Source organism: Aquila chrysaetos, chromosome 15 (genome assembly GCF_900496995.4).
Source record: "Aquila chrysaetos chrysaetos chromosome 15, bAquChr1.4, whole genome shotgun sequence".
Taxonomy (NCBI): domain Eukaryota; kingdom Metazoa; phylum Chordata; class Aves; order Accipitriformes; family Accipitridae; genus Aquila; species Aquila chrysaetos.
In genome coordinates this window covers 16090917-16116656 of record NC_044018.1, presented here as the reverse complement: position 1 = coordinate 16116656, position 25740 = coordinate 16090917, and the positions used below count along the sequence as shown (strand labels likewise).

At 44.4% G+C, this 25740-nt stretch overlaps 1 protein-coding gene and 1 long non-coding RNA gene across 3 annotated transcripts; one reads left to right on the top strand and one right to left on the bottom strand.

Moving 5' to 3' along the window:
• On the bottom strand, nucleotides 1-4215 carry LOC115351023. Its single transcript, XR_003926674.1, has 3 exons — nucleotides 4118-4215; nucleotides 3418-4033; nucleotides 1-980 (listed from the first exon to the last, which is right to left on the bottom strand). It is a non-coding gene; the product is annotated as an uncharacterized LOC115351023 (long non-coding RNA).
• Nucleotides 3871-24644, top strand: ATP6V1C2 (ATPase H+ transporting V1 subunit C2). 2 transcript variants are annotated; one of them, XM_030037285.2, is made up of 13 exons: nucleotides 3871-3980; nucleotides 4137-4294; nucleotides 5862-5929; nucleotides 11180-11265; nucleotides 15981-16075; nucleotides 16758-16849; nucleotides 19800-19898; nucleotides 20980-21048; nucleotides 22058-22150; nucleotides 22575-22668; nucleotides 22978-23075; nucleotides 23481-23610; nucleotides 24444-24644. In XM_030037285.2, the coding sequence occupies exons 2-13, from the start codon at nucleotides 4166-4168 to the stop codon at nucleotides 24537-24539; spliced, it is 1149 nt and encodes a 382-aa protein (XP_029893145.1). In that variant the 5' UTR covers nucleotides 3871-3980; nucleotides 4137-4165; the 3' UTR covers nucleotides 24540-24644. The 2 variants fall into 2 exon arrangements, with proteins under 2 accessions (XP_029893145.1, XP_029893146.1); XM_030037286.2 differs by lacking the exon at nucleotides 3871-3980 and having other exon boundaries at nucleotides 3987-4294.
• The last annotated feature ends 1096 nt before the right edge of the window (nucleotides 24645-25740 follow it).

Sequence of the window (25740 nt, the reverse complement as noted above, 5' to 3'; positions counted from 1 at the left end):
TTACCTTTACTGATTTTAATGACAACGAGACAGTGCCCCTTCAGTACGGACATACATTTCATTATGTTAGGTATGAGTTGTCAGGTACATTCACATTGAAACAGCATTTCACATTCAGTGTATAAAAGCAATTCATCAGGAAGGTTCTGCTGCATTTCACAGTACAGAGAGAGTGAATAACCAGTATTCTTTAACATAATTCAGAAATAGATACACAGCTAAGGAATTATGATAAAGAAGTAGTTTGCACACTAATCTCTAAAAGAACACAGAAAAATGTTTTCATTTAAATAATATTTTATTATCCATTATCAAGTTATTTACGAGTTCCTTCATCAAAATATTTTAGACAATAATTTTTAATACATTGCTACAGTAATAATAAAACACACAGGACTAGGAAATAGGATTTAAAAGATCCTTTCTAAGCAGAGGGAACCGCCCACCACCACATTACTAGAAGACTAAACAGGTAATCCCTGTAATAGATGTATAAATTGTTTTATAGAGAACTACAGCTCTGTGGTTCCTGCTTTGCAAGCTTAAAACATAAGCTTTCCCATTAGTATCAATGTCATAAATGTCTAGGTAATTAATTTTGGTTATCTGTTAGAGAAATTTGCCTTGGGAGATACTTCAGGTAGGATATTTCAGTACTCTTAATGACTGTTTGGAGGCAGAGTTTTGCTCCTTAGTGTGACATCTGAAGAAGTACTCATAGAGAGAGAGGCAAAATCATGGAAAGGGTCATTACATTGATGGATCAAAGGGAGCAGAAAGACACGTCATGATCATGAGGGAATTAGAGAGCTTTGAGATCACATGCCACCACACGCAGGACCAGCCAGGGAAATGGCAGGGGAGACAAGACCTGTCATAGCTGTGTTACCACCAGAGTGTGCAGCAGACTCTCCATATACCATGGCATGTGGTGCTGCATGCTCCTTCCTTCCTCCACCTTCATTGCTGCTTCTTCCAGCCTAAAAAAACGTATAGTGGGGGAAAAAAGGTTAAAAAGTCACAGTAAAACCAGAAAATGTGACAATAGAAAACATTCAATAGGACATCGCTTAGGCATTAACATCATGTTTCCTTGATATTTTTCTATTAAAACAATAAATTAAGTAGCAAAATACTTTCCACTTTAATAATAGTAACCAAAGCAAATGATTCTATATGAAAAAAATAAGAAAAATGACATTGCTTCAATAAAAACAGTTAGGAAGGAAATAGCATATATTGTAGAATCTAGAAATAATCTGACAACCCTTCAGCTTGGATTTTACCTTATTCAATATAATATCCATGCATACAGAAGCATCCCCAACAGCTAGCACCACTGCAGCAAGTAACATTTCTTGTCTGTTAACACTAGTGTCAACTGACACAATTCTAAATTTAAGAAGCCTGTGAGAATATAACATTTCTAAAATCAATCATGCAAAGCATTTCCATGGCTTGAGACTGCAGCAAGGGTCCAGTGAAAACTGTACTTGGTTTGAGATGGGAAAGAACTGCCTTATCTAGGTGAGGTTTACTATAGCTTTCAGACCACTGGCCTGTGGGTAGAAATACATGATGTACATACTCAAACATCAGCTGATTGTTTTCACTATTAAAACACATAGTCTAAAGAAACAAAAAAATGGAAGATTAGCCAATAATCACTATCTTTTTGAATGCCATCACACACATCAGTATGTTAGGTTTTTTGCATAACTTCTGGAAAGTCCTTTGTCGTGCCCTAGAGGACACCATGATTGAAAAGAACTAGAATAATCGCAGTTATGAGCACTGAATGTTTAATTAGCCTAGAAAGGAAAAAGAATAAATCAAAAAGAAACGAGCAAAAAAACCCCCCATAGAGTGGTTATTTCAGCTACAAATCTTCTCAGTGTCTTTTTCTGGAGAGCTTTCAGTTGAGTCTCTCTTCCTCCACACATGTATTGCTTTTTTATATATCACTAAAAATGTTCAAGTGAAGCAAAGGAAGATGAATCCTTGGCTAATCTAAAGAGCCTATAAATTTAGAGTCTAAGACCTTGAGCTGCATGTTAGCTACCTAAAGCATGATTTAGATGGAACAGTCCAAGTCCAAGGCTATGATTCAGGATGTCTTCCATCAGCTGCTTCTACCTAGTGCTGGAGATACTTAAACCCATTAGGGGTCTTCATTTGAGGTTCTTGGAAGTGTCAAGAGCTCTGCTTCTGTGCATGAGCAGACCTGCCTGGCCCCAGCATCTCAAACCCTCGCAGTTTAGGACAGATCATGTGGAAAACCAAGAGCATCCTGCTGTTTAGTTTCTTGTGGGGCTTCATTTACACTTGATACACAGAAACATGAGCAAAAAATGCACTTTGGAGGAAAATAAAACACCAGTAATAGGAGAGATTGCCTAAGTGCTGTATGGCAGCAGAGTGATTAGACCACTCAACTGGAAAATGAGAACTGGATGCACCATGTACTCTATGAGGGGGTTGAATTCCTGCTTGCAGAGATGCCCCTCAAAGGCAGGTACTTGAAGTTGTTTAGGCGCTTGTTTCCTTCAGAGCATGTTCGGTTTAGAAGGCTCCGGAGAACGTTTTGACCTGCGAAACACTCCCACTATCTTAACCAAGCTTAAGGCAAACGTGAGGCTCAGTAAGGACTGAAAGCCACAGCTATCATTCTGCCAAGGAAGAAGCATCACCAGGGGAAGAAGCATCGCTACCTTGCCGACTGCTGCACCGCGTGAAGATTTGTTAAATAAAGCACGCAGGGAAGTCCCAGAAGCAAGACTTTCCTAAAAGTTTCTTTAATTATTCCCAACCCTTCAGACTCGCTGAAGGCAGTCAGCGTTTGATAAAAACGAATGGCCTCTGCATTATCCGCGCGAGTTTCAAAGAGAGCAGAACGATGAAAAGCTGCACCGCTCAGAGCTGTTACCGGCCTTTTACAGGCTTGTCTCGCCAAGCGCAGAATCCCACCCCCCGGCCCCGGCGCCCACCCCCGTCTCTCCGGCGCGGATCCAGCAGCTGCCCTCCCGCCCGCCTCCTCACCGAGGCGGCTGGCGCAGGTACGGGCGCGGACAGGCTGCGGGCGGCCCCCCCCCCCCCGCCACCGGCAGCATCCCGCCCCACCGGCAGCATCCCCCCCCACCGACAGCATCCCCCCCCCACCGGCAGCATCCCCCCCGCCACCGGCAGCATCCCCCCCACTGGCAGCATCCCCCCCCCGCCACCGGCAGCATCCGCCTCCACCCGCTGGCAGGGCTCGGGCTGCGCAGCCCGGCGCGTACCGAGGAGCGGGGCAGCGCCCGCACCACCGCCCCCCGCGGCGGTGCTCGGGGCTTGGGGGGGCCCTGCCGGCCCCGGGCAGCGGCCAGGCACCGCGGGGTGCGTGAAGGGCAAGCGCCAAATCTTCCCCGACCCACGCACCTGAGAGCAAAGGCGTGCCGGGCGGGGGAGGCTCCGGGGAGAGCCTCGGGAGATTGCTGGGCGGTTTCTGCTTCTCGCGGTCCTGCCCCGCTCCGTCTGGCTAACGCCGGTGTGGTTGTCCCGCGTGGATTATCGCGACTGGCGTGTCTATGTTGTTCTGCTGATCACCGTCTCTCTGCACCGCGACTTGCCTTCCTCCGGCTCCTTCCTATCCAACCTGGGAAGAAAAACACGGGGGAAAGCAATGTTCCATCGTGCCAGTGGCATCTTTTGCAGCCTGCGTGTTCAGCAGAGGGCTTTTTACATCTTGCTTTCACTTTTGCCTACAAGTGCCCAAAAATCTGAGTGACGATATTTATCAAACAGAAATCCTTAATTACGCTTGGATGGTTTAGTGAAGTCCCCAAACTCCGCAATGGAACTGGACTTACAGTGCAAGGCGAATGGAAGAGGCTGGGAGGGAAAAGGGGAGGAGGAAGCTTCGTTTCTTCATTCAGAAACTGGATGGAACAACCCTGAGAAAGGACGAACAGCCACACTCTTTCCGTGACATTCTGGAGAAGGTCATGTTCCATTTCAGCCTGAGACGCAGGACTGACTCACTCTCCTGGTGTTTCTGAAAAAAAATCAGTCATCCGTTCTAACTCTTTCTGCTCTTAAGGAAGAACACATTTTGTGTGGTGCTCTTTTAGTCATTTACCTGCCTTGTGTTTCTACAGTGTCCAGGAGCGAAGGGAAAGATTAGATCATGTCGGAGTTCTGGCTAATTTCTGCCCCGGGAGATAAAGCAAATCTACAGGCATGGGAGAGAATGAACACAGTGACGTCTAAATCCAACCTGTCGAGCAACAGCAAATTCCATATTCCAGACTTAAAGGTAAATGAGGAAGGGGTTTGTGCATGGGCGATACAAAAGTATCAGGGGCTAATGACTTTTGGGATAAATGTGGGATTTATTTTGGGGGTAATATGCAGGGAGTAGAAGAACATTGCAGCTGGGGGATGAGTTGTGTTCAGTCAACTGAAAATTGATCAGAGAGAAAAGGAGTCATTGTGCTTGAAGCTGACCTTCACAGTGGAAGGATATGTGTATAAGGAGTGAACATGAGTGAGATGAGTTAAATAACTAATCTATTGCCTTCAATGTACCATTTAGGCCCAGTCATGAAAGTCATACAGCATTGTACATCTTGGATCGCTAATGCAAAGAGAGTAGCTAAGTATCTAGAACCATGGCAGTAAGACTGCTGACAGAGAAAACGGTGCTATAATCCACATCACTCCTTGGGAAATGGATGTGTGTGTATATTCAGCTACATTACCCAGCTTCATATCATCATATAAATAGGAAGAGTATGAATCCATGATTTTTTTAATATCTTTGCATTATTTAATCCTTATTTTATAAGATCTGCACCTTATTTTTATTTCACTTGTGGCTATTAAAAATCCAAATATGCTGCATTAGTCAATGGAGCTACCACAGATGTAGAACTTGGTTCGTTGGGGAGTTGCCATCACCCATCACTTAACGAAGTGCTACACTTAGTGCATCCAGGGTCTGGCTTTAATCCAAAAAGATTGTTAACAGTTATAACTTGAGCTGTTCCAATTACATAAGGGTGCAAGTAAAAGGGGAATGTGGCCTGTTCCCAAGTAATAACCTACTGAATTGTCATCATATGTTTCAGACTGGCAATGTTGCTTTTTGCATGTTCACCTGAGATTGATGTGATTTCTACCACCTATGGGCCTTACCCAGCCAGTGTTGGTGCGAGTCTGCTAAATGTTAAAGGAAATAAAGCATTTGTAATATTCAAAAATGCAACCAGCCTATTAGTATTCTGCTAATTGTTCTAAGTAAAATTTGTTTTTCTCCTTCAGCTTGACCCTTCATAATGTTAAGCTGGCAACATTACAAGAAAAGGTTTGGCAATATATTGCAATGCCATAAACATGGGATTATGACTGTGACAGAGTCATAGAAAAAGCAGATGTTGGTCTTGGAGGAAATGGCTTTGTGAGAAGCTTAGTGTTTGGTAATAGCAAAGAATGCAGAGACCCCCTTTTGAATAAGTGCTGCTTCCCTTGGTTCTCTCAGTACATCTGATTTGTTTGTATGTATATTGTGTGCATTTCTAGTCACTATTTTATCAGGTTAAAGACTAGTCTGTGCAACTTGATGATACGGGAATGAAAACGGGAAGGAAGACACTGACGTGTAGTCTTGAGACTACACATACTTTTTTCCTTTATTGGAAAAGGCTTTTTATGCCCTAGGTCTTGGGTAAAGGAATTGCTACTATTTTCCACCAAGTATATAAAGTTCTGCCAAACAGTTGAATTCACAAGTGCTAAACACAAGTCAGTGTCCCTAAGACTCTGCCAACAGAAGCCTTAGACAGACTTGTGCATCTTTCACCTACTTCTCATCTTTTGCACAGGTGGGGACACTGGATGCTCTTGTTGGTCTGTCAGATGAGTTGGGAAAACTTGATAGCTTTGCTGAAAGGTAAAATAGATCTTATTTACTACCTACAAATGAGAAACAGACATTGTTTTTGTGGAACGGTATGTCCTTGTGTTCACCTCCGTCTGACTCAGTTCAGCCCAGACTACAACTGGACTGAAGTGGATAGGCTTTGTTTAACCCTTGTGTTGATCGTCATGGAGTCATCACAAAGAAAGGCTCATTCCTTAAAATTTAGCTGAATTAAGTCCACGATAGTTTTGTGTGCACAGCAATCCATTTGAGTGGGAGTGCTAGGGAAGCTGTTTCTTGAAATGAAACTGCTTAAAAAGTTTCTTTTTTTTTTTTCTTTTTTTTTTTTAAAAGAATATCCTCCCACCCCATCCAGAAACTTAAATTAATAAAACAGCATTTAAAGAATATGAAGCCCTCCCTAGTCTTATTTTCCCAGAATATTTCTATTGAGCCTTCTGCCCCTTTTTAACCAGATATAGGAGTTCTAAGGAATAAGTTCTTCTGAATGAAATCCAGAGCTCTCCCTCTCAGGCTTTTAAACTCCTTGAAAATCAAAATATTGACTCACATTGTATCAAACCTACTTATGCAAAGGCTCACATGATCTCCTTGATGATCATTGCCCGGTGTTCCTTTTGGGCCAAACTGACCTGGGTGTACAAAGAATAATATAGTACAGCAAGCTGAGAAAATGCCAGGTTGTAAGATACTTCATGGCACAAAGTAGACTTTGTTGTTGAGGCAATGAAAGTATAAGCTGCTGGGTTTTGGGGGGGTTTCTTTTTTGCTTTTGAAACATACCTCACGTATAGTTGTGGTCTTGGTCACAGAGACATGTGTTAGCTCTGGGGCTTTTTGCCTTTTTTCCCCCCAGCTGGGACTGATAAGGATTTGCTTGTCTAAATATGCTTGATACTTCCATAGATTTTGTCTGGCAAACACATACAGAAACACTGATGTAAACTGTTACATCTATGCTAGGCAGTTTGGGTAAAAGTAAGTCTTCTAGAATACATTTGTCCATAGGTTTTTTTTTTTTTTTTTTTGACACTTCACTGGTGTGACAGCAAGGCTGTATTAGGATGATTACATTTGATCACTCTGGGTTGCACACAACGTTGATCTTTTTAGAATCATTGAGTATCTTGAGTTGGAAAGGACCCGTAAGGATCATTGAGTCCAACTCTGCTTCTCACGGGACTGCCTAAAACTAAACCATATCCCTTTTTTCAGGATTTTTAGAAGGACAGAGCAACTTAATTCATCAAGAAAACCTTCTCCATTGTGACCCTGCCAAAAAACAACTGCCCCAAATTCTTTGTAAACACGTTCAGGCCTCTGGTTCCTACTGCAGAGATTCTTCATGAAGTAGGAACGGGGGCAAATTTGGGGAGAGACAGTGCCAATACCTGCTATCTGTTCTCAAGGAAGGTGTCTCTAGTCAGGGCAGCAGACAGGCAAGCAACTGTGTGATCTGGGTTTGAGGGCTGCCAAAAATCATGCAGAACTGATTTTCAGAAGGGCTGAACTAATTCCCAGCTTTGTGAAGAATTAGGACTTCTGAAAAGCTGCCCGTAGGTTCCATGTAAGATCACGGAGGGTAGTTTTAAGTGAAATGTCAGTATGAGCTCCCTAGGCTCACTGGCTCCTTCTGTTACATTTGTCTTAACCCAACAACGTGGTACAGATCCTTGTTCAAGCTGAATGCCACTTTACTCCACCAACAGTCCATTTAATGCCAGTAATGACTCTTACCGTATAACACGCTATAGGCACTGAGCAAAGGGGTCTGTGAGGCCCTTCCGCCGTGACCTACTGAGGTAAGGACTCTTCCTATTTGTCTCATTTGCCTATTGAGCAAGAAGGATCAACAAGATTTAAAAATAAGAAAAATGCATTAGAATAGAGTAATAACAGAGAATAATCAACACATGTATTAGCAGATCAAGCCCCACGCGGACATACAAAAGCATTTTGTGTTAAATAAATGCCCAGGGTTTTGAGTCTAAATTGTGATTCAAGGGTTAAAACGCCAAGCACTCGCTAAATGGCATCCAGAGGGTTACAAGCCTGTACAAATGACCTGAGCATTTAGATTCCTGCTCCTCTGAAACAGCTACCTGCTGGACTGTTGCTAGATAAACACAGCTGCCAGTAAGGCCAGGCAGTGCAAACCTGTCAGCACTGCCTCCGGCCGGGACAGCAGAGAAGGGGCAAGAGTTTGCAGGATCTATTGTTTCCACATACTTTTATTATTTATTTACGCAGGGAGGCAGAGTGTTTTTCCATGTCACTGTGAGGTAGCACGGAGCTCTCTCAAGCCGACAGTCACCTCGGTCACTCTTACCTGGGGGTTCTCCCCGGTCCTTGGTCGGCGCAGCATTCTGCAGTGGCCTCAGATTGCAGGGCTTCTGCTCCCTGCAGTATTTTGGAGGCCTAGCTGGTAGCACCCTTTAATACACAGTATCATTTAAAGAGAGTTAGACTTTTTTTTTTTTTTTTTAAAGGAATGGCATTGCAGCAATTTCAGAAATAAAATGCAAGAGTCTTCCAAGCCATAATAATAGGCTAAATGGAGTTACTCTCTTTACAGATTTTTATTACTACTTCTCGAGGCAGTTTAGCTGAAACCCTCTCCTTTTATAACGCATCATTTGAGCATGATATTTGCTTAAGGTGGGTTTAATCTCACCTAAAGGCAGAGGTTTAAGGGTTGGATGTGAAAGCTGCTTTCTGTTGGATGTCACTATAGTCAATGGGGCTCCTCTGGGGGTCTGATTCCTCTCGCTTGCCTCAGACATCAGTGGTACACAAGGTGCGTGTTCTGTCTTTGCATGGGGAATGTATTGGATGAGTGAATCCCACTTGCATTTCGCAGGATGCAAGGCAAGGCACAGAGACTAAGCCAGAACTGGAGAACATTTCTCTGGCCCAGTGTATACACACATTCTGGCTGTGTCTTGCTGCAGGGACCTTGGGGCGTGTGGGCTGGAAGGGAACCAAGCCTCACCTGGGCAGCTAGGACTGTTGGGTACATGAGACTACATACCGGTCTCACCATCCATACCTACGGAGAGAGACCAGAGGTAACTGTCTCCCAGCTATCAGGTTAGCCACCAGCTGCACTCAATGCTAATGAAAGCAGCTCAGGCTCCTTGGAAAAGCTACTGGTTTATACACCTTCCTGTTGGCTGCTTTCTCTGTAATGTCTTTAGCCTCCTACTATACTGTTCTTACCAACTGGGCTGAAGTCCTGCCTTGTTCCAAGTTCCTTTGGGCTCCCTGAGCATTGTGAACGAGCCAAAAACCAGCTGCATCTACAAGCTGAAAATTGCCGAAGTGCTTGGCAAGGTTGCAGCTGATGGGGAACTGTTGTGTGGATCCCTGCACCCCCCCCGCAGCCCGAGTGTGGGCAACACACGCTGTACTCCACCAACACTCAGCTGGCACCGGGTCCCTAAGTGGCTGCAGCCAGATGGTGAAAAACTGTGGCAGTCCTGAGAAAGGGATGTGAACTAGAGTACAATGGTGTAGATTCCTCTACAGGCACTCTGAACTGCGCCTGTCCAGGGTCATGAGAAGAAAGGTTTGGGTTGGAAGGGACCTTTAAAGATCATCTAGTCCAACCCCCCTGCCATGGGCAGGGACACCTTCCTCTAGACCAGATTGCTCAAAGCCCCATCCAGCCTGGCCTTGGACACTGCTAGGGATGGGGCATCCACAACCTCTCTGGGCAACCTGTTCCAGTGCCTCACCACCCTCATCATAAAGAATTTCTTCTTCATGTCCAATCTAAATCTACACTCTTTCAGTTTAAAACTGTTGCCTTTTGTCCTGTCACTACAAGTGCTGGTAAAATGTCTCTCTCCATCTTTCTTATAAGGCCCCTTTATATACTGAAAGGCCACAATACGGTCTTCTCTTGCCTAGGCTAAATGACCCCAAACAGCAGGAATTCTGACTACTGCATTCTTGGCAGCATCAGTAATCTCAGATTTTTCCTCCCTATCACAGGACAGGAAAACCTTTCCAAAGACTGTAAGTTTCTTCACAGGAGTGGAGATAGAGGGAATCTTTACCTCTATGAATTATTGCTTTTAAATGGCCTGTATAACTGCTTTGCAGCACATCAAAGAAAAATCCTTTTCTCTAATGCTTTCATGGTATCTGTACCTGGCCTGATGTCCCTTTCCTGAGCTCTTGAAAGGCACAGGATGTCACAAGAAACATTGTCCAAACACTGTAGGTGCCCTTTCAGTCTTCAGCAAATCTGCAGCTGTAGTAGTCTCCCCTCTGTAAGGAAGGACAGGGAGAAGAAGCCTGCCATTATGCTCCACTCCCTGTCACCACACCAAGGATTATGTCTTCTTCATGTCGCTGCCAATTTCATGATCAGGCAGTTACTTTTTAGCAGTTGCTTTTTTTTTTTTTTTTTAACAATGTGTAGTGAGCCTGGAGCAGTTAGGGAACTAAAGGCCAAATTCTGTGAATATTTCTGAGTACAGAAGGATACTAGAACAACCAGAAAGGCTCTTGACCTGTATGAGGTAGGTACTTTGACTAGAGCCAGGGGAATCTACTGCTGGAGAGACTCGATGAATCCATTTTTTAAAATAAGCAAAGAATAAATAACTACACGGAGACAATGTTCTCCAGGAAGGGCTCTGTTCAAATCACTGCTCTGAATCAGGCAGAGGGAGGATTTGAATCTAGTTCTTCCACATCTTAAAGGAGTGTCTTGTCCAGCATGCTGAAGAGAGGAGTTCCCTAAAGAGGAATAAGAAGGAAATTCTTCCTGTCAAACGAGAACATTGTCATTTTCCCCTGAGTACTTTGTAAGAACCTTATCTCAGCAAGCCCTAAGGGTTTATTTAGCATCCCATGAAACAGATTTTCAGCCAATGTTGTCTGTATGTAGTTTCTTTTTCCTCCATCACCTTTGGAGTTTTAAACATGGGTTTCTTGCCTTCTCCTTGCCATGGGTTTCTGCTATGAGTATCCTGAGTGTACAGAAGACTGAATCTTGATCTTCTGGAAGTCTAAAGCACTGGGGAGATGATATTACCTATGTGTTTGCGGAGATCAGTGTATTCAGAAATAAGGCATTTAGTTCTGCAATATGCCATAGATTGTTCATCATCATTTGAATTGCAAATTAACCTGCCCCGCTTCAGAAGTGTTTTGTTTGGGCATCTCCATGTTTATCAGATCATTGTGGCAACTGTTTTATATGCATTTTGTTTCTTCACTAACAAAGCTTCTCTTGTTACACCTAAGCGTAATAAAGAAAATAGCCCAGTACATAGGAGAAGTTATGGAGGACTCAAAAGATAAAGTCCAGGAAAATCTTCTGGCCAATGGAGGTAGGTTCTGTGAATGTGGTTTTTTTTAATGCATTGCTGCTGCCTTTGTTTGCTTCAGAATATGAACATGTGGAATTGAAACACTCACATACTAGAAAGGACAACCATCAGCAACATTTTTTGAGAACACGTCTAGCCTGTTCCCATTTTTCTCAAAGTTAGCAGAAGCTTTATCCAGCGCCAGCTTTGCTTCCAGGACAGTGTTCAGCATCTGGTACTGAACTAGTTTCTAATACCAGAGCTGAGGAGTGAAGAGGAAAGCAGGAGACATCCTCCTTCACTCCTAAAATGACCTAGCCCTGTGCCCAGTATGGGCTGGATCTCTTACAGGCAGCTAAATCTCATTCTGTATGGCTGCATGACATCTGTCAGTGATCTGTTAGTGATTTGCCTTCCCTCCTACAGTGGTGGGGCAGATCACATTGTTAACTGTGGATTTCTGACATCACGGGTGGACATGTGAGGCAACAGCTCCAAAACATGAAGCCGGGGCTGCACTCACAAGGTTGTTCCAGGGGCTGGCAGGACGTGCTTGTGCTGCTCCAGTTAGGAAGAAATGCCCTCCGGTGGTGTCCTGCCCTGGCTGGCAGCAGTTGGGTAGCAAAGAAGAGCAGGCAGTGACAACAGGCGCACTTCGGACATGCCACCTTACTGTATGCTCCCCTACACCATCTCTAAGTAGTCAATGTGGTGTTTTTATAACCTCCATGAACTAATTTTCCCCCTTTATTATCTACCATGGTAGTCAAGGCCCTAAAGGGAGCCTGTGTCAAGGACAAAATTAACCTTTAGAAACTGATGGCTCCTAGGTCATTAGACCCTGGGTGTGTTTCAGAGCAAATTCCTCCCCAGCTCTCCTGGAAAAGTACAACAAAACTGGATGCATTACACATGCTAATTACAGGCTTGTAGAATGACACTTTTAAAAGAACTAAGAGTGCACACTCCATTAACCTTTGACTGCCTGCAATGTTGTACTTCAGAAATGCATGAGTAAAGAATGGGGAGGAAGTTCTTTTAGAAATGTCTTCCTTGCATGACATATGACTGACATTTGATGAGTGCAACTGCTTGACAAGTACAATAATCCCACTTACTGTATTTCAGGGCTAAAGGATAAAATGAAATGTCTCAAAAGTATGTTGAGGATTGATGATTGTGGTGTTACAAGCATGCTTTTGTGTGTATTAGTGCTAGAGACAAGTCTGGTTGTAGAGATACAGTGATCAGGTTACGATGGATTTCTCAAGTAACAACCTCGTAGCTTGATCACGATATCCCTATGACTTGAGAAACAACAGGTTTCACTTATTTCCTTTGTTTCCTCTTTTTACACCATTTTCCTTTCCTATCAGCTCTGCATGTATTGTAATAGAAGGATGTGGAAATTACTTATATGTGTTACTAAGTTCTGTCCTCTGTCTGGATTTGGTCACCCAAACAAATCATATTAAACTAAGACATTAACTTTTCCAAGTTTATTGACTGCATCTTAAAAAATTGAGTCAGCTTTAGTATATGAGAATTCCCGTAATATATTCCAGTGTCATTCTTCATAAGCAGCAGCAACTTTGCTGTACTGATTCTTCCTCCTCCCCTTTCTGGTTAGCAAAAGGACCTTATGTTGAAGACTTCCTTGAGGCTGTGAAATCAGAAACAAAATTATAAGACATGACTTCTTGCTGCATCGTCCTGTTTGACTATTAGTCTGTCCCAACTCAAACTTTGTTTTAAGTTGCACTATACAAGTATTCTGATTTTAGCTCATTTGTATATAATCCTGACAGCAGTTTGGTCCATGAACTGATGAAGGTGGTAGCTGTGTGTCTAACAATTGTATGGTTAGATTTACATGAAGAAAAATGCAAAGTACTAGAAGATACAGCACTTTTAGTTAAGTGAACACACACATTACTTTCCAGCGGGCACCACTTGGAAGCAGCCATGTGGACATGTCTCTCTTATAGAGGGAAATGTGTGTTTGTGTAATAAAGGGAATTTTAGTATATCACAACAGCAGGAAATGCTTTCTTGCTTATGACAGAATAAGAAATGTGAAATATAAGTAAACCTTTTCTTTAAAGATTTGGACCAAACTCTCTTCCATTTATAGTAACATTAAACCCAAATGAATTTTAAAATTTGGTAAGTGGTGGAATAACTTAATTCTTTATAATGAGCTCAAAACAAAGCAAAATGGGAAGCATAACAATTTTGAAGAATTAAGCGTTTTGAAGGGAAGTATTTAATATTGCCTCTTAGAGCTAGGTGAATAAATTAGAGTTACGAGATACTCAGCCTGTGGGGTTCCTGGGCAGCTGTGAGCACGTTGGGGTAGGTAGGAAGCATCTCCTGGATGGGCAGCTATGTGAAGTCTTTTAGAATTGACTTTACAGGTTCCATAAATGAGGAGTGCCATTCCAGGAGCATCAGGGTGCTTGGACTGCTTGGCATTTTAAGCTCAGTTCTGCTAGTGTGTTCACAGTAGTTTGTGCCATCCCCAAGATCAGGCTGCTTAACTAAACTGCACCAGTGCCAGAGCACTGCTCAGGAGTGAACTTGTAAAACAGGCTGAGAACACATGCTGTGCTTAACTGCCTGACATTTGAATTCTGCTGAGATTCAAGGAATGTGAGGATAGAAGGAGCATGTGTAGGTCTCCAGGGAACTTTCATATCTCCTCAGCTATAAACAGGTCAGTGTCTGTCTTTAAAGAGCCTGTGAATACACTGTTCCTCCACACAGCCCAGTAATACCATGCTCTTTGCAGCTTTCAGTCCCACTGAATTTAGCAAAGCCTAAGCAAGAAAGCTTGGAAGAGAGGCAGCGGGATGAAATCCTTGTGTCACGTACCCCATGCTGAAAATGAATTTTGTCGCTCAAATATTTTTGACCTCCCTGCCTTCCCCCGCAGAGACCATGAGCAAGCACTGCCGGAGAACTGCACACACAGGAGCTGTGTGATAGCTCTCCCTGCCTTCTGCAGTTTTGCCTCCGTTCGGTACCCTCCCTGTGCAGGGGAATTTGCTGATTCCCAGTCAGACCTTAGCAGGAAGGGTTGGATCTTTGCCTCATGGCTCCTGTCCATTGGATGGGGGGGAGGTTTACACAGCTGTGGTTTTAGAAAGAGGGGGAGAACACCGTCATGCCAGTGCTCTCTGCCTCCCAGGCAGTTTATCCCTTGCTAAGAAGCCTGCTTCCTCCTAACATAAGACTTTCCACGCTTTGGAAATCTAATAGGGTAAACTGACTCTGTTGTGGGGTGAGAGAAGCCCATGGAAAGGATAGTGCTCTCCTGCCAAGGGTATTCGGTATCACACGAGACAGGGTAGAACCCTCAGCCTGGTAGTATGGCAATTATACAACTTTTCACATTCCTTCTCATGCATCTTGGTTCATAAAGTTTTCCCCACAGCCTGGAAGTCCAGCCCACAAGAAATTGTGTTCAAACCTCACTGTGGGACTGAATTAATTGTCTGGACAAGGCAGCAAAGAGCACTGAACGGCCCTGGTATGCCCCTCCTTGGCACCTTGAGCTTGTTTTGCTCCTCAGCTCCCCAGAGCAACTTACTTCCCAGATATTCTCCATGTTTACCCTTCTGGTCTGGAAGGAAGCGCACCCTGCAGATGACCGTGCCTTTGGCCTTTTTGTCTAGACATTGAGACCCTGCCTGCTGCCTTCCTCTAGCCTCCCTAACCTGCAGGGAGACAGTCCCAGCCCCTCTGCTTGTTGTGGCAGGATGCATGACTTTATCCCATCCCATGAAGTTGCCCAAGAACACTATGTAGGGGTGTGTTTGGCATCCTAAGGGCTCTCGACTCAGGCAGAGAGCTGTCTGATTTCATGAGCTGCTAGACAAGAATTCCCTATTTGGTACCATAATGTACCAAGCCTTAATGTTTTTTAATGTTAAGGAGCCTTGGTCTTCAGAGTGAAACGGCACGATCCTATTCTAGGAGCTGGGTGTCATATGTGTCATCTCCCCTCAATTCTGGGCAGAAGCCATGGCTCCCTGCGGTCCGAGTGTGCCTTGCTTTGGGGGGCTGCATGCACGGGGCCTTGCTGTGAATTTCTGTTGTTGTGACTGGATTTATCCATTTAGAGAAATACCATATAGCTTTGTGCGAGATGGGGAGCTCTGTATGCAGTCAGTGAGGAATTCCTCATTGCACCTGAATTTGTTTGATTTCTAGTGAGCGCTTGACTGAGTCACAGAGAAATGACATCAGCTACGCTCTTAATGCCTTTGATCAAACTCTCAACAACCCTGAGTATTACTGCTGGTCCTGGGCACAAAGTATTTTTCTGGTAGCTCTTGCTGGGATTAAATCCAGGCGTATTGCAATAATCAAGATTGAGATTACATTGAGAAGCTGTTTCTACTGTGAAGAATGGCTGCATGTTGCTGTGTCCTGCTGATACAGCTAATTTTACAGTAATGCTTGTTCTACGCTGTTAGGTGTAATGCAGAAAAGATTTCTGTTTCAGCTTCTATGTTTGGGGATGTTTAGGAAGATGATTAGATTGGGCATATGATCTGTGTGGATTTCATCTAGATCAAATTTCTATGAGGATTCAGAGGTGGGCTTTTGGTTCACTCCTGTCTCTAATGTCAGCCAAAGTTATGCCTAGGCTATAGCTGGGGACTACTACCCAAACTTTGACCTGCCATCTGGTAAGCTATCTGCTTTCATGCATGTCTTTGCATTTTCAGTTGACCTAATTAGCTACCTGACACGGTTTGAGTGGGACATGGCCAAATATCCCATAAAGCAGCCGCTGAAGAATATATCAGAAGCATTAGCAAAGGTAAATTGTACTCCAAATTTTAAGATGTCAGCATGGGGAAGCATGTCTTTTGGCAGTTTTTGGTCTCTCCTCTCATGGCAGTCAGTGAGAGCTTTGCCTTTGGTTTGGGCAGGAACAGGCTCAGAAGCACACACTTTGTACTGAAGCAGTTGATATTACTTTAATTTCTACTGTAATAATAATGGTACATATATTTAAACCTATCCAGTCTGTAAGTATATGGCACTTTATCAGATTTACTAGGGTACATTGACATGCTTTCTGCACTTTAATCCCCTTCATTGTAATATTTTATTGGTTTTATAAACTGCCATATTATTCTCCATTTTGGAGTTCTTTTGTGAAATTATTGGCCTGACATTAAATCAAACCCATTGCAGTCTGGATGAATTATTTACACAGTCAGTCCATTCAGAAAGGCGTGATGAGTTGTTCAATATAGATAACAAATGAAACCGTGAACTTGATCCTTAGGTACAGCTATAACACACAGAGCAACAGCTAACTGAATCCTACTCTTCTGCCTTTGCCCCAGGGGAGCTCCGACGCCGGCTCCCTCTTGGCCACAATCCGGTGGTTTTACAAGGGGCTGACAGCTGTGTTAAGGTGCAGAGGTAGTGGGAGGGGGGCAAGGACAATGCCTCAAGCACTGAGTTGACTCACTTTTTTTACCTTGTTATAGCAGGTGACTCAGATAGAAACAGACCTAAAGACACGATCAGCTGCATACAACAACATTAAAGGAAATTTGCAAAGCCTGGAGAAAAAAACTGTGTAAGTATAGCACATGCCTGTTTGCATCTGGAACGCTACATGGCTGAACTGAGGACAGTGCTCGCACTGTTGCTGTCCAATGGACCACGTGTGTTCTGGTGGGAACAAATTTTTCTGGCTTTGGGGCATGCTGAGCATCTACAGACCCAGCGAAAGCTGGAGTGATCAGCATGTCTCAAAATCAGCTCAGGGAGACTGCAGTTCCTAATACGATTTTATTGGCAGCGTGAGCAGACAGTCTTGGAAAGAGCCAAAACCAAATGCGCTGTACTGTTCTGATGAGATTTCAGGGAGTCAGAAATTAGATGAGCTGGGTCAGCTGGTGTATTCCTTTGCAGGACAGAGCTGTTTCCTATGTTCTGAACAGCATTTGCAGAGCTCCCATAGGAAACAGCTCTGTCTTGCTTGTTGCCACACCTCACCAGCATCCCACTTATATTTTTCTTTTCTTTGTCTTGTTCTGTTGGTCCAGGTATTGCCTTGTCAGGGCTCCCCAAATGTTCTCTCTCCTGTCTTCAACTGCTTGTGTTCTTTACTTATGTCAGTGCTGATACCTGGATTTTTTCCAGGGTATCACCAGGGAGAATACTAAATGCCAGTAAGTAGTAAATTTAAAGCAACTTAGATGATGCTGTGCAAGCCCTTGCCCAACACATGCTCATATGTGCCACTCTTTCCTACTCAGGCCCCTTGCACAGGACACAGGTCCTCGCCTTCCACAAATACAGGCTGGGTGATGAGTGGATTGAGAGCAGCCCTGTGGAGAAGGACTTGGGGGTATTAGTGGATGAAAAACTGTATATGAGCCAGCAATGTGCGCTTGCAGCCCAGAAAGCCAACCATATCCTCGGCTGCATCAAAAGCAGCGTGGCCAGCAGGTCGAGGGAGGGGATTCTGCCCCTCTGCTCCGCTCTCATGAGACCCCACCTGCAGTCCTGCGTTCAGCTCTGGGGTCCTCAGCACAGAAAAGACATGGACCTGTTGGAGTGAGTCCAGAGGAGGGCCACAAAAATGATCAGAGGGCTAGAACATCTCTCCTATGAGGACAGGCTGAGAGAGTTGGGGTTGTTCAGCCTGGAGAAGAGAAGGCTCCAGGGAGACCTTACTGCAGCCTTCCAGTACTTAAAGGGCGCCCACAAGAAAGACAGAGGGACTTTTTACAAGGGCATGTAGTGATAGGACAAGGGGTAATGGCTTTAAACTGAAAGAGGGTAGGTTTAGATTAGATGTAAGTTCTTTACTGTGAGGGTGGTGAGGCACTGGAACAGGTTGCCCAGAGAGGTTGTAGATGCCCCATCCCTGGCAGTGTCCAAGGCCAGGTTGGATGGGGCTGTGAGCAACCTGGTCTAGTGGAAGGGGTCCCTGCCCATGGCAGGGCGGTTGGAACTACATGATCTTTAACATCCCTTCCAACCCAAACCATTCTGTGATTCTATGATTCCTGGCACTGCAGCCAGACAGGCTGGCAGCCTCCCTAGAAACCAGCCTTTACCCAAGGCAGATAGTCACAGGGGCTCACACCAAAGTCCAGAGTGGCTTGAATTTTGGCCTGGCACCAACTCCACTGAACCCAAGGAGAAACCACAGAAAAAATACTTCCAGGTGGTGGTTCAGAATGAGTTTGTCAAAAAACCCGCTATTCCTTACGGAGACCTGCTCAACATGGGGACTGCAGTGCCCACGAGGGTCAGCAGAGCCAGGTCACATTACATCTCCCTCTCTCTCTGCTGAGTTCCTGTGTCCATGCCTCACCACACCAGCCAGCACCACTGGCCTGTGCTTCCAGCTTGACATAGACAGTCTTAGACACATTTGTCTCAGGCTGCGTGCATGTGGATAATCATGGGCGGAAGGGACAAGGGGACGTTAGCTCCCATTTCTCTTTTCTTGGCACCATTTGTATTCCCAGCCCACTCTTGCAGCATCTCTCCAGCTTCCACGTCAGCTTTAAGCACCTGGAGAGAGGAAGAAGCTCTCTGTGGGGAACATGAGCAGTGCCAGGCCTCCAGCAAGGTGATGAGGGAGAGGAACGGAGACCTTGTGGTCCAGCTCTATTGTCCTCTCACCGTCCCATCCACCTTTAAATGCTGGCTTCTCTGGTGACTACCAGTGCCAGCTAGCTTGGCTTGAACAAACATCTAATAAGATGTTACTGGCCAGTTAATTAGTGTTTAGACTGGGACAGAGAACCTCAAACCAAAACCTACTGGTTTAGGTCCTTCTTCACTCCTGCCCTGCGACAGGGAGGGCAGCTGCTCTCTTCCCACACACTCCTAGTGCCGCCCAGCCGTGCCCGGCCGGCCCCAGCCGCCTACACCTCCTGAGTGTGCAGCAGTAGTGGGACTCAGTGTGATCGAGTGGGCTTGGGCTGTGAAGAGACCACCTCCGGCAGGTCCCACGTGCACACCAGACTGCTGCTCCCACTGTCCGTCAGCTGGAGGTATCTCTGTGTGCTTGTCCATGGCAGTCCAGGTATGCCAGGGCTGCTTTGACGGCTTCGGTCTGTACTAACGTTGCTTACTCTGACTGAAGCACGGTCACACAGGCAGCTCAACAGGCAGCCTGAGAAGGCAGGTGCCTCCTGCAAGATGCAGCGACGACCAGGAGTGGGATGGTAACTTCAGATGTGCGCTTCCCAAGCATCTACACCCTTAATGTAGAAACAATAGCAGCAGAATGGTGTAATTTCACATAAAGGGCATAAACTAGCCTAGTGCTAGTCACCGATATTCTGCCATTAGTAGTAGTTGCTTTTTTATTCTTTTTAGTTGCAGTAAAAATAACTAAATAGCCATTTTAGAAGTGTAGACGTGTCCTTTAGCCACCTCCTTCCTGGCCGCCTTCTACCCCAGTATATACTATTAGCAACTATAACCACAGCACAATACCTCCAGTGTGCTGCTGCTGGGTTCCCGCTAATGTTATTTTTCCTTTGTCTTCTTCACCGTAGGGGAAATCTGCTGACTCGGACCCTAGCAGACATTGTGCATAAAGAAGACTTTGTTCTGAATTCCGAGTATCTTATCACGCTGCTCGTTGTGGTGCCAAAGTAAGGCAATAGTGCGTGCACACACGCTCAATGTGGCACTGAGTTTCAGGTCTAAGCACCGGATCCAGGCAATGCTGGGTGAGGTTGGGGCAGCCCATCAGCACCCTGACTGGGGCACGGGTGGAGCGGTTAGCAAAGAGGAAAGAACAGTTTCTGCCAAGGGTGGTGCTGGCACGAAAGAAAGAGACAAAGACTGCTCTGAACTTGGAGCAGGACAGAATTGGGATGCAGGTTTTTAATGGTTACAGAGTGCGTTCTCAAACAACCTCCTGGTAGGAATAGTATGAGTTAAAAAAAAGAGAAAACCAGGTTCTTACTGGAGCTTAGCCAGTTCATAAAAGGAATTAGACCTGTCAAACTCACAAGGCCTCTGCTGGCTGTGTGTTTGTAAATGCCTGCAAGTAGGATGACTACCATCACCATCAGTTGTGAAGTTACACAACATCCTTCCCAGAAGCCTCCACAAAACTTCTCCTCTCCGTATAGCTCTGTCCCAACATACACATACAGTACCATCACTATTTTGTCTGAAAACCATGTTACAAAAAGCTGTCTGAGGTAAGTTTGTTGAGTTTATTATCTGCACATTCTTTCAGATTCCCCCTATAAACAGACTTCTCGCTTTGCAAACTCTTACCATCTCCTTGACCCCTTTCTCCCAGCGCTGGCACTTGCCATGTTTGCACTGTAGCACCAGATCAGCTCTGGGATTGTGGATAGCAGATGTACCACATCTACTGTGGATCAGGGGCAGCTTGTGCAGGGGTCCTGGAGCATGGGATGCTGTGTGGCAGCCTGGAAGTATGTGCCAAAAGCCACATTCTTCCCACCATCAGCTTCCTGCTCTGGGCCCTTCCTCATGCCAAGACCCAAAGCGAGGATTGCAGTGTTGACGGAAACATCTCCCTAGCTGGTGACCAGGAGAGGAAAGGATAGGAGAGGCTTAATGTATCTTAATCACATAACCAGCACAATGAGCTCCAACCCTTCTACCCTAAGCCATTAGCTTAATTATTTATCAACACATTTGCTTTCTGGTATGTAGTATTTATTTACTATGCTTTTTTTGTGTTGCTCAAAGGTCAAGCTACATACAGTGGCAGAAGACCTATGAATCCCTCTCCGATATGGTAGTGCCTCGCTCTACCAAGTAAGTGAAATTCCAAATTAAGGTCCCTGTTTGTTTCAGACATCCCTGCCATACTTCAGCCCCTCAAATTGCTGGATCCTGGAAGGAATCACTTGTCTAACCCATGGGCTCCATGTTAACATATAGATTTGCCCAATCTCATTCTCAATTGAAATCAGAAATTACTCTCTTGAAGGGAAGTGCAGATGAAAGAAAAAAAAAATCATTACTGTTTTTTTTACAATTAGCTTGTTGTTCCCTTTTCCAGTAATCTAGTTCTTTCTACTTTCAACCAGGGCCTTTGCTTTTTGTGTAAAACAGACAATTTGTTACAGTAATCCAGACATAATTCAGTCTCCTGGTATCCCCTCCCAGGTTGCTGTGAAAATTAACTTTATCTCAGCTGAACCCAGGACATTCAGCCACATGCAATCACATACAACTTTATGGAAACTACTTTCGACAAAGATCAAACACTATATTTGCATCTTTAATTGCTTCCTGCTGTAGAATAGGATAATTCACTGTACTGTCATTTGCATTAGCAAATGCCATATTAACTTATCCTGTCACCTGGACTAAAAAATCCTTCCCAGGAATTATATATTCCACTGCTCAGTTCATGCACACCATGAGGTCCAATCCAGGGCACAAGAGGTGACTGCTATTATCTGAAATGGAAGAAATGAAAAGCACAGAGAAAGAAGCAAGCTGTTTCCTACTGCCTGTCTCAAAAAACAGAAGTGCATGGAAAGTGGGGGAATGTTACCAGGAAACACAGTAACATCAGACAGGCAGAATGCGTGTGTACTACGATGGGTTTAGGAACTTCATTCATGAGAGTTTTACACTGGAGATAGCATAGCCGGTGTTAGTAAAGACTTAGCTCCCTATTTCAGTCACAGCAGTTCTTGAAAAGCAGGGTGTTGTTTAGTATCATAAATGAAAATAAGAACTGCAAAAGAAGGTGGTAAAGAAGGCGTGAGGGATTTGCCATGTCAAATCACAGCAGTGGATTTCCCTCCCACAGAATGATTGCTGAGGATGCAGAGGGAGGACTCTTCACTGTGACCCTATTTAGAAAAGTGATGGATGACTTCAAGGCTAAAGCCAGGGAGAACAGGTAAGAAGCACCAATTGCTAGGCAGCACAGGCTAGCAAGCAGGTGTAGGGTGAGGCTTGTTCTGTGTGCAGTACAGCTGAATCCATCACTGGTTTTCAGGACTTCTTTACTGTTTGGGCTGCTGCTGGTCCTAAAGCCACTGAGAAGGCAGGGTGGAAGGAGCTGTGGCAGTAGATACAGCAGCGATCCTGTTCTTTAAGCACCAGACTACTGATCCTGGAATTGTCCTTCCCGCTCTCATGCTGCTGACAGCAGGAAGCTTGCTTTCTGTGGGTGACTGCAACTCCCACCCTCCACATACCTGAACTGGTTAAATGGCTAGCAACTTTGAAACATCCCGTACCCGCTTCTCCAGAAACAAAAGAAATGAGTGTGCGTATTGCTTGGACTATGGCTTGTGAGAGCAAATGTCATTCAATTGTAGGTTCATGGTTCGAGAGTTTTATTTTGATGAGAAGGAACTGAAATGTGAGAAGGAAGAGCTGATGAAATTAGCTTCCGATAAGAAACAACAATATGTAAGTAGCACATGAAGTTGATGGCCTACATAATGACAGCCTCTGCTACCAGCGTGCCTAAGCACCTCTCACTCAGAAATGGTTTTATGGTTCCAACAGACTCCTGTGAGCTCCATTTAGCTCAGAAAACTGAGGCACAGGATAGATAACACAATTTGCCCAAAGTCACTTGAGTTTCTGATAAACTGGGAGCCACTAACAGGCTGCCCGAGAATTATCTCAGCAGCCCATGATGGATTCAGCGGTGTTAGCTATGGAGCTGCTTCACACAGCGAGGGGATCACAATACTGTTGTATCTGTTCTCACAGGGCCCGTTACTGCGCTGGCTGAAAGTGAACTTCAGCGAAGCATTTGTGGCTTGGATTCATGTGAAAGCCTTGAGAGTTTTTGTTGAATCTGTCCTGAGGTAAGTGGGTAAACATGCAGTGCTGGCAGACATTCCTATAGAAGTCAAAATCCACAGCTGTCTTCCTGGAGCAGTTTCTGTGTGGGAGGGAACATCCCTTACACACCTCATTCCAGGAGCTAACAGGAGACAATACAGATGACCGCAAAAAAGATAACGTACAAAGTTGATGAACAGTTCTTTGGGGGCACTTACAGGGAAGTGGAAAACAAAGACACCGTTTAGTTGACTTTCAGCTTCAAAACCAAAATGCTTTCAGATAAGGAGGCAGCACACCACCACTGACATTGTTTCTGCAATGCACCATTGGCTAGCATGCCAGGAGACTGGAGAGAGAGAGAAGGGCAGGAGCAGAAAGGCGTGCCGCTTCCCAGCAGATGATTGTGTATGTTGATGTGTTTCAAGGTATGGACTCCCAGTGAATTTCCAAGCAATGCTGCTGCAGCCGAACAGGAAGTCTGTAAAACGCCTCAGAGATGTCCTAAACGTGGTCTTCAAACACCTGGATGAAGTTGCAGCAGCAAGTATAATGGATGTATGTATTTGGACTGCAAGTGCACGTGCTCTAGCTTGTCTCAGCTTAGACAAATGAACATTTTCACCATCCAGGGGCTAGAGCATGCAACTCCTCGCATCTTGCAATGCGAGGAGCCCTGGATGCACCTCTAATCCCTCCGGTGGTTACAGACTGGATTAGGGTAACAGGTAGGCTCAGATTATGATGGAGATGCGTAGAGATTTTTTATGTTTTCTGTTAAAACATCTGATGTTTACAGCTACCAGACTGAAATAGGTCTGCTCAATTACGGCAGTTCCTCCAGTTAAAAAGCTTCAACTCTTCTATAAACATTCAGATCAACAGAAGCAAGACAAATGAATTCAGAACTAAATGCTAGGACTCTGACACCTCGATCCCCTGTAAAAGGCTGTCATTGACTAAACACCTCAATCTAGGCCTTCAGCAAGAAGCAGTACTTGCTTTCTCCCACCCCATATCTTGAGTGTACAAGCAATTTAGGATAAACCAATTAGGATAAACCACCAGGCATTAAACCAGCAAGCACAAAATTCCCAGTGCATGAAGAAAGGAGAAAGAAATTAGTTGCTCTAGAGCTGAAGCACACAAAAATGCTACAATACATGTTCATGAAGTTGCAACAAAGCATGAATTCTCAATGCTAACTGTATTAGGTAGCCTGAAAACACCAAGCAAACGCCAGATTCTCAGTGGCAAATTCCCCATCTTAAGCACAGCAGATACAAAACTCCATTCCACCTGTGGAATAGGAGAGCAAAAGCAATCTGCTGTAGCTTAGAACTGTACAAGTTTGTTTACTGGTACTAAAGTCATATTGTTTCCTTTTGCAGCCTGGCATGGACATCCCTGGTTTACAACTGAGTAATCAAGAATACTATCCTTATGTCTATTTCAAGATTGACCTCAGTCTTCTTGACTGCAGTTAAAGAAAAATTGCTCAAGCTTCATCTATTAATTTTCCAAGACCCTAATGTTACAGTAAAAAAATCTTTAGCTGCTGAAAGTCAAATTAAAATGCAGATGCTGTAGCAGGATAATTGCATAAGATCTTCCTACCACTTCCAGTAATTTTTACAGTGACTTCAACATAAGTCTCTCTTGTTCATATTTTTACAAAAACATATTTCAGAGGCAGGAGGTACTATGGTAGTATTTATTTTTTTTGGTAAGTTACAAAGATGTAGTAGCTACTGGACTTGAAATAAAACAATTTAAAAAGTGTGGTGGCTAATGGATCTGCTAGGTGTACACAGTCCTGGTTTTCTAACAAAGCAAACTTAAAAAAACCAAAACCCAAAAAAGTAGAAAGCATCAGAGCAAAACCCAAAATTTTTTTAATTTAAAAAAAGAAAAGCTTAAGAAGAAAGATCCTCAAAATTGCTGTGGGACTTACTGTAGTATGACTTGTAGTCCAAAGTACTCGTAAGCTTAGTTTTTGCCAAGACATCTCAGTTAGAACAGTTCCATTAGATCTCATCTGCTGGGATGACTTAGAGTTGGAGCACATTTCCTGCACCAAATCAGCAGTCAAGTTACTGTTGGCTACCAGTGGTTCTTGCACTGCCTTTCTTAGGTATGAGCTACAGGCAATCTCTTACAGATACTAGATGACAAATACCCATATTAAGTTATTTCCTTGAAAGGAGGGGAAACTTTCAGTTCTTTCATTCCTTGCTTATAAACAAGGTGATCAGATGAGGGTCACTTCACTAGACACCAGTACACAAGACATGGAGAGCAACAAAATATAGTAGTATTTTTATTAAAAAAAAGCAGCAGTAACCATCCCCATTCCCAGTCCTGATTCCCCTTCCAAGGAACTAGCAATTTCAAATCAAAGCAATGCCAGATGGGAAGTGAAGAAATATTACCCAATTTGCTGGAGACAGCACCATGGTGTTTTTCTGTTAGCACCTGGAAGTCCTCATGCCCTAAAACAGGGATTAGCTTCACCGCTAATCCTGGGGAAAAGACCAACAGCTCCCAGTGTCTCCAACTGCAGCAGCAACCCCACTTCCATTGTATTAATGATCTTACAAATTCTGGCACAAAGAAGGAGAAAGGCCCTGAGAAGGAATAGGAAAAGGAAGACTGAAGAGCATTTAAACCAAGATTGTCTGTCTAATC

Coding starts and splice junctions, on each gene's coding strand:
- ATP6V1C2 (XM_030037285.2), top strand. CDS start 4,166: ATGTCGGAGTTCTGGCTAATTTCTGCCCCGGGAGATAAAGCAAATCTA. Junction 16,076..16,757: donor TATCAGAAGCATTAGCAAAG/GTAAATTGTACT, acceptor ACCTTGTTATAG/CAGGTGACTCAGATAGAAAC. Junction 23,611..24,443: donor CAGCAGCAAGTATAATGGAT/GTATGTATTTGG, acceptor TTCCTTTTGCAG/CCTGGCATGGACATCCCTGG.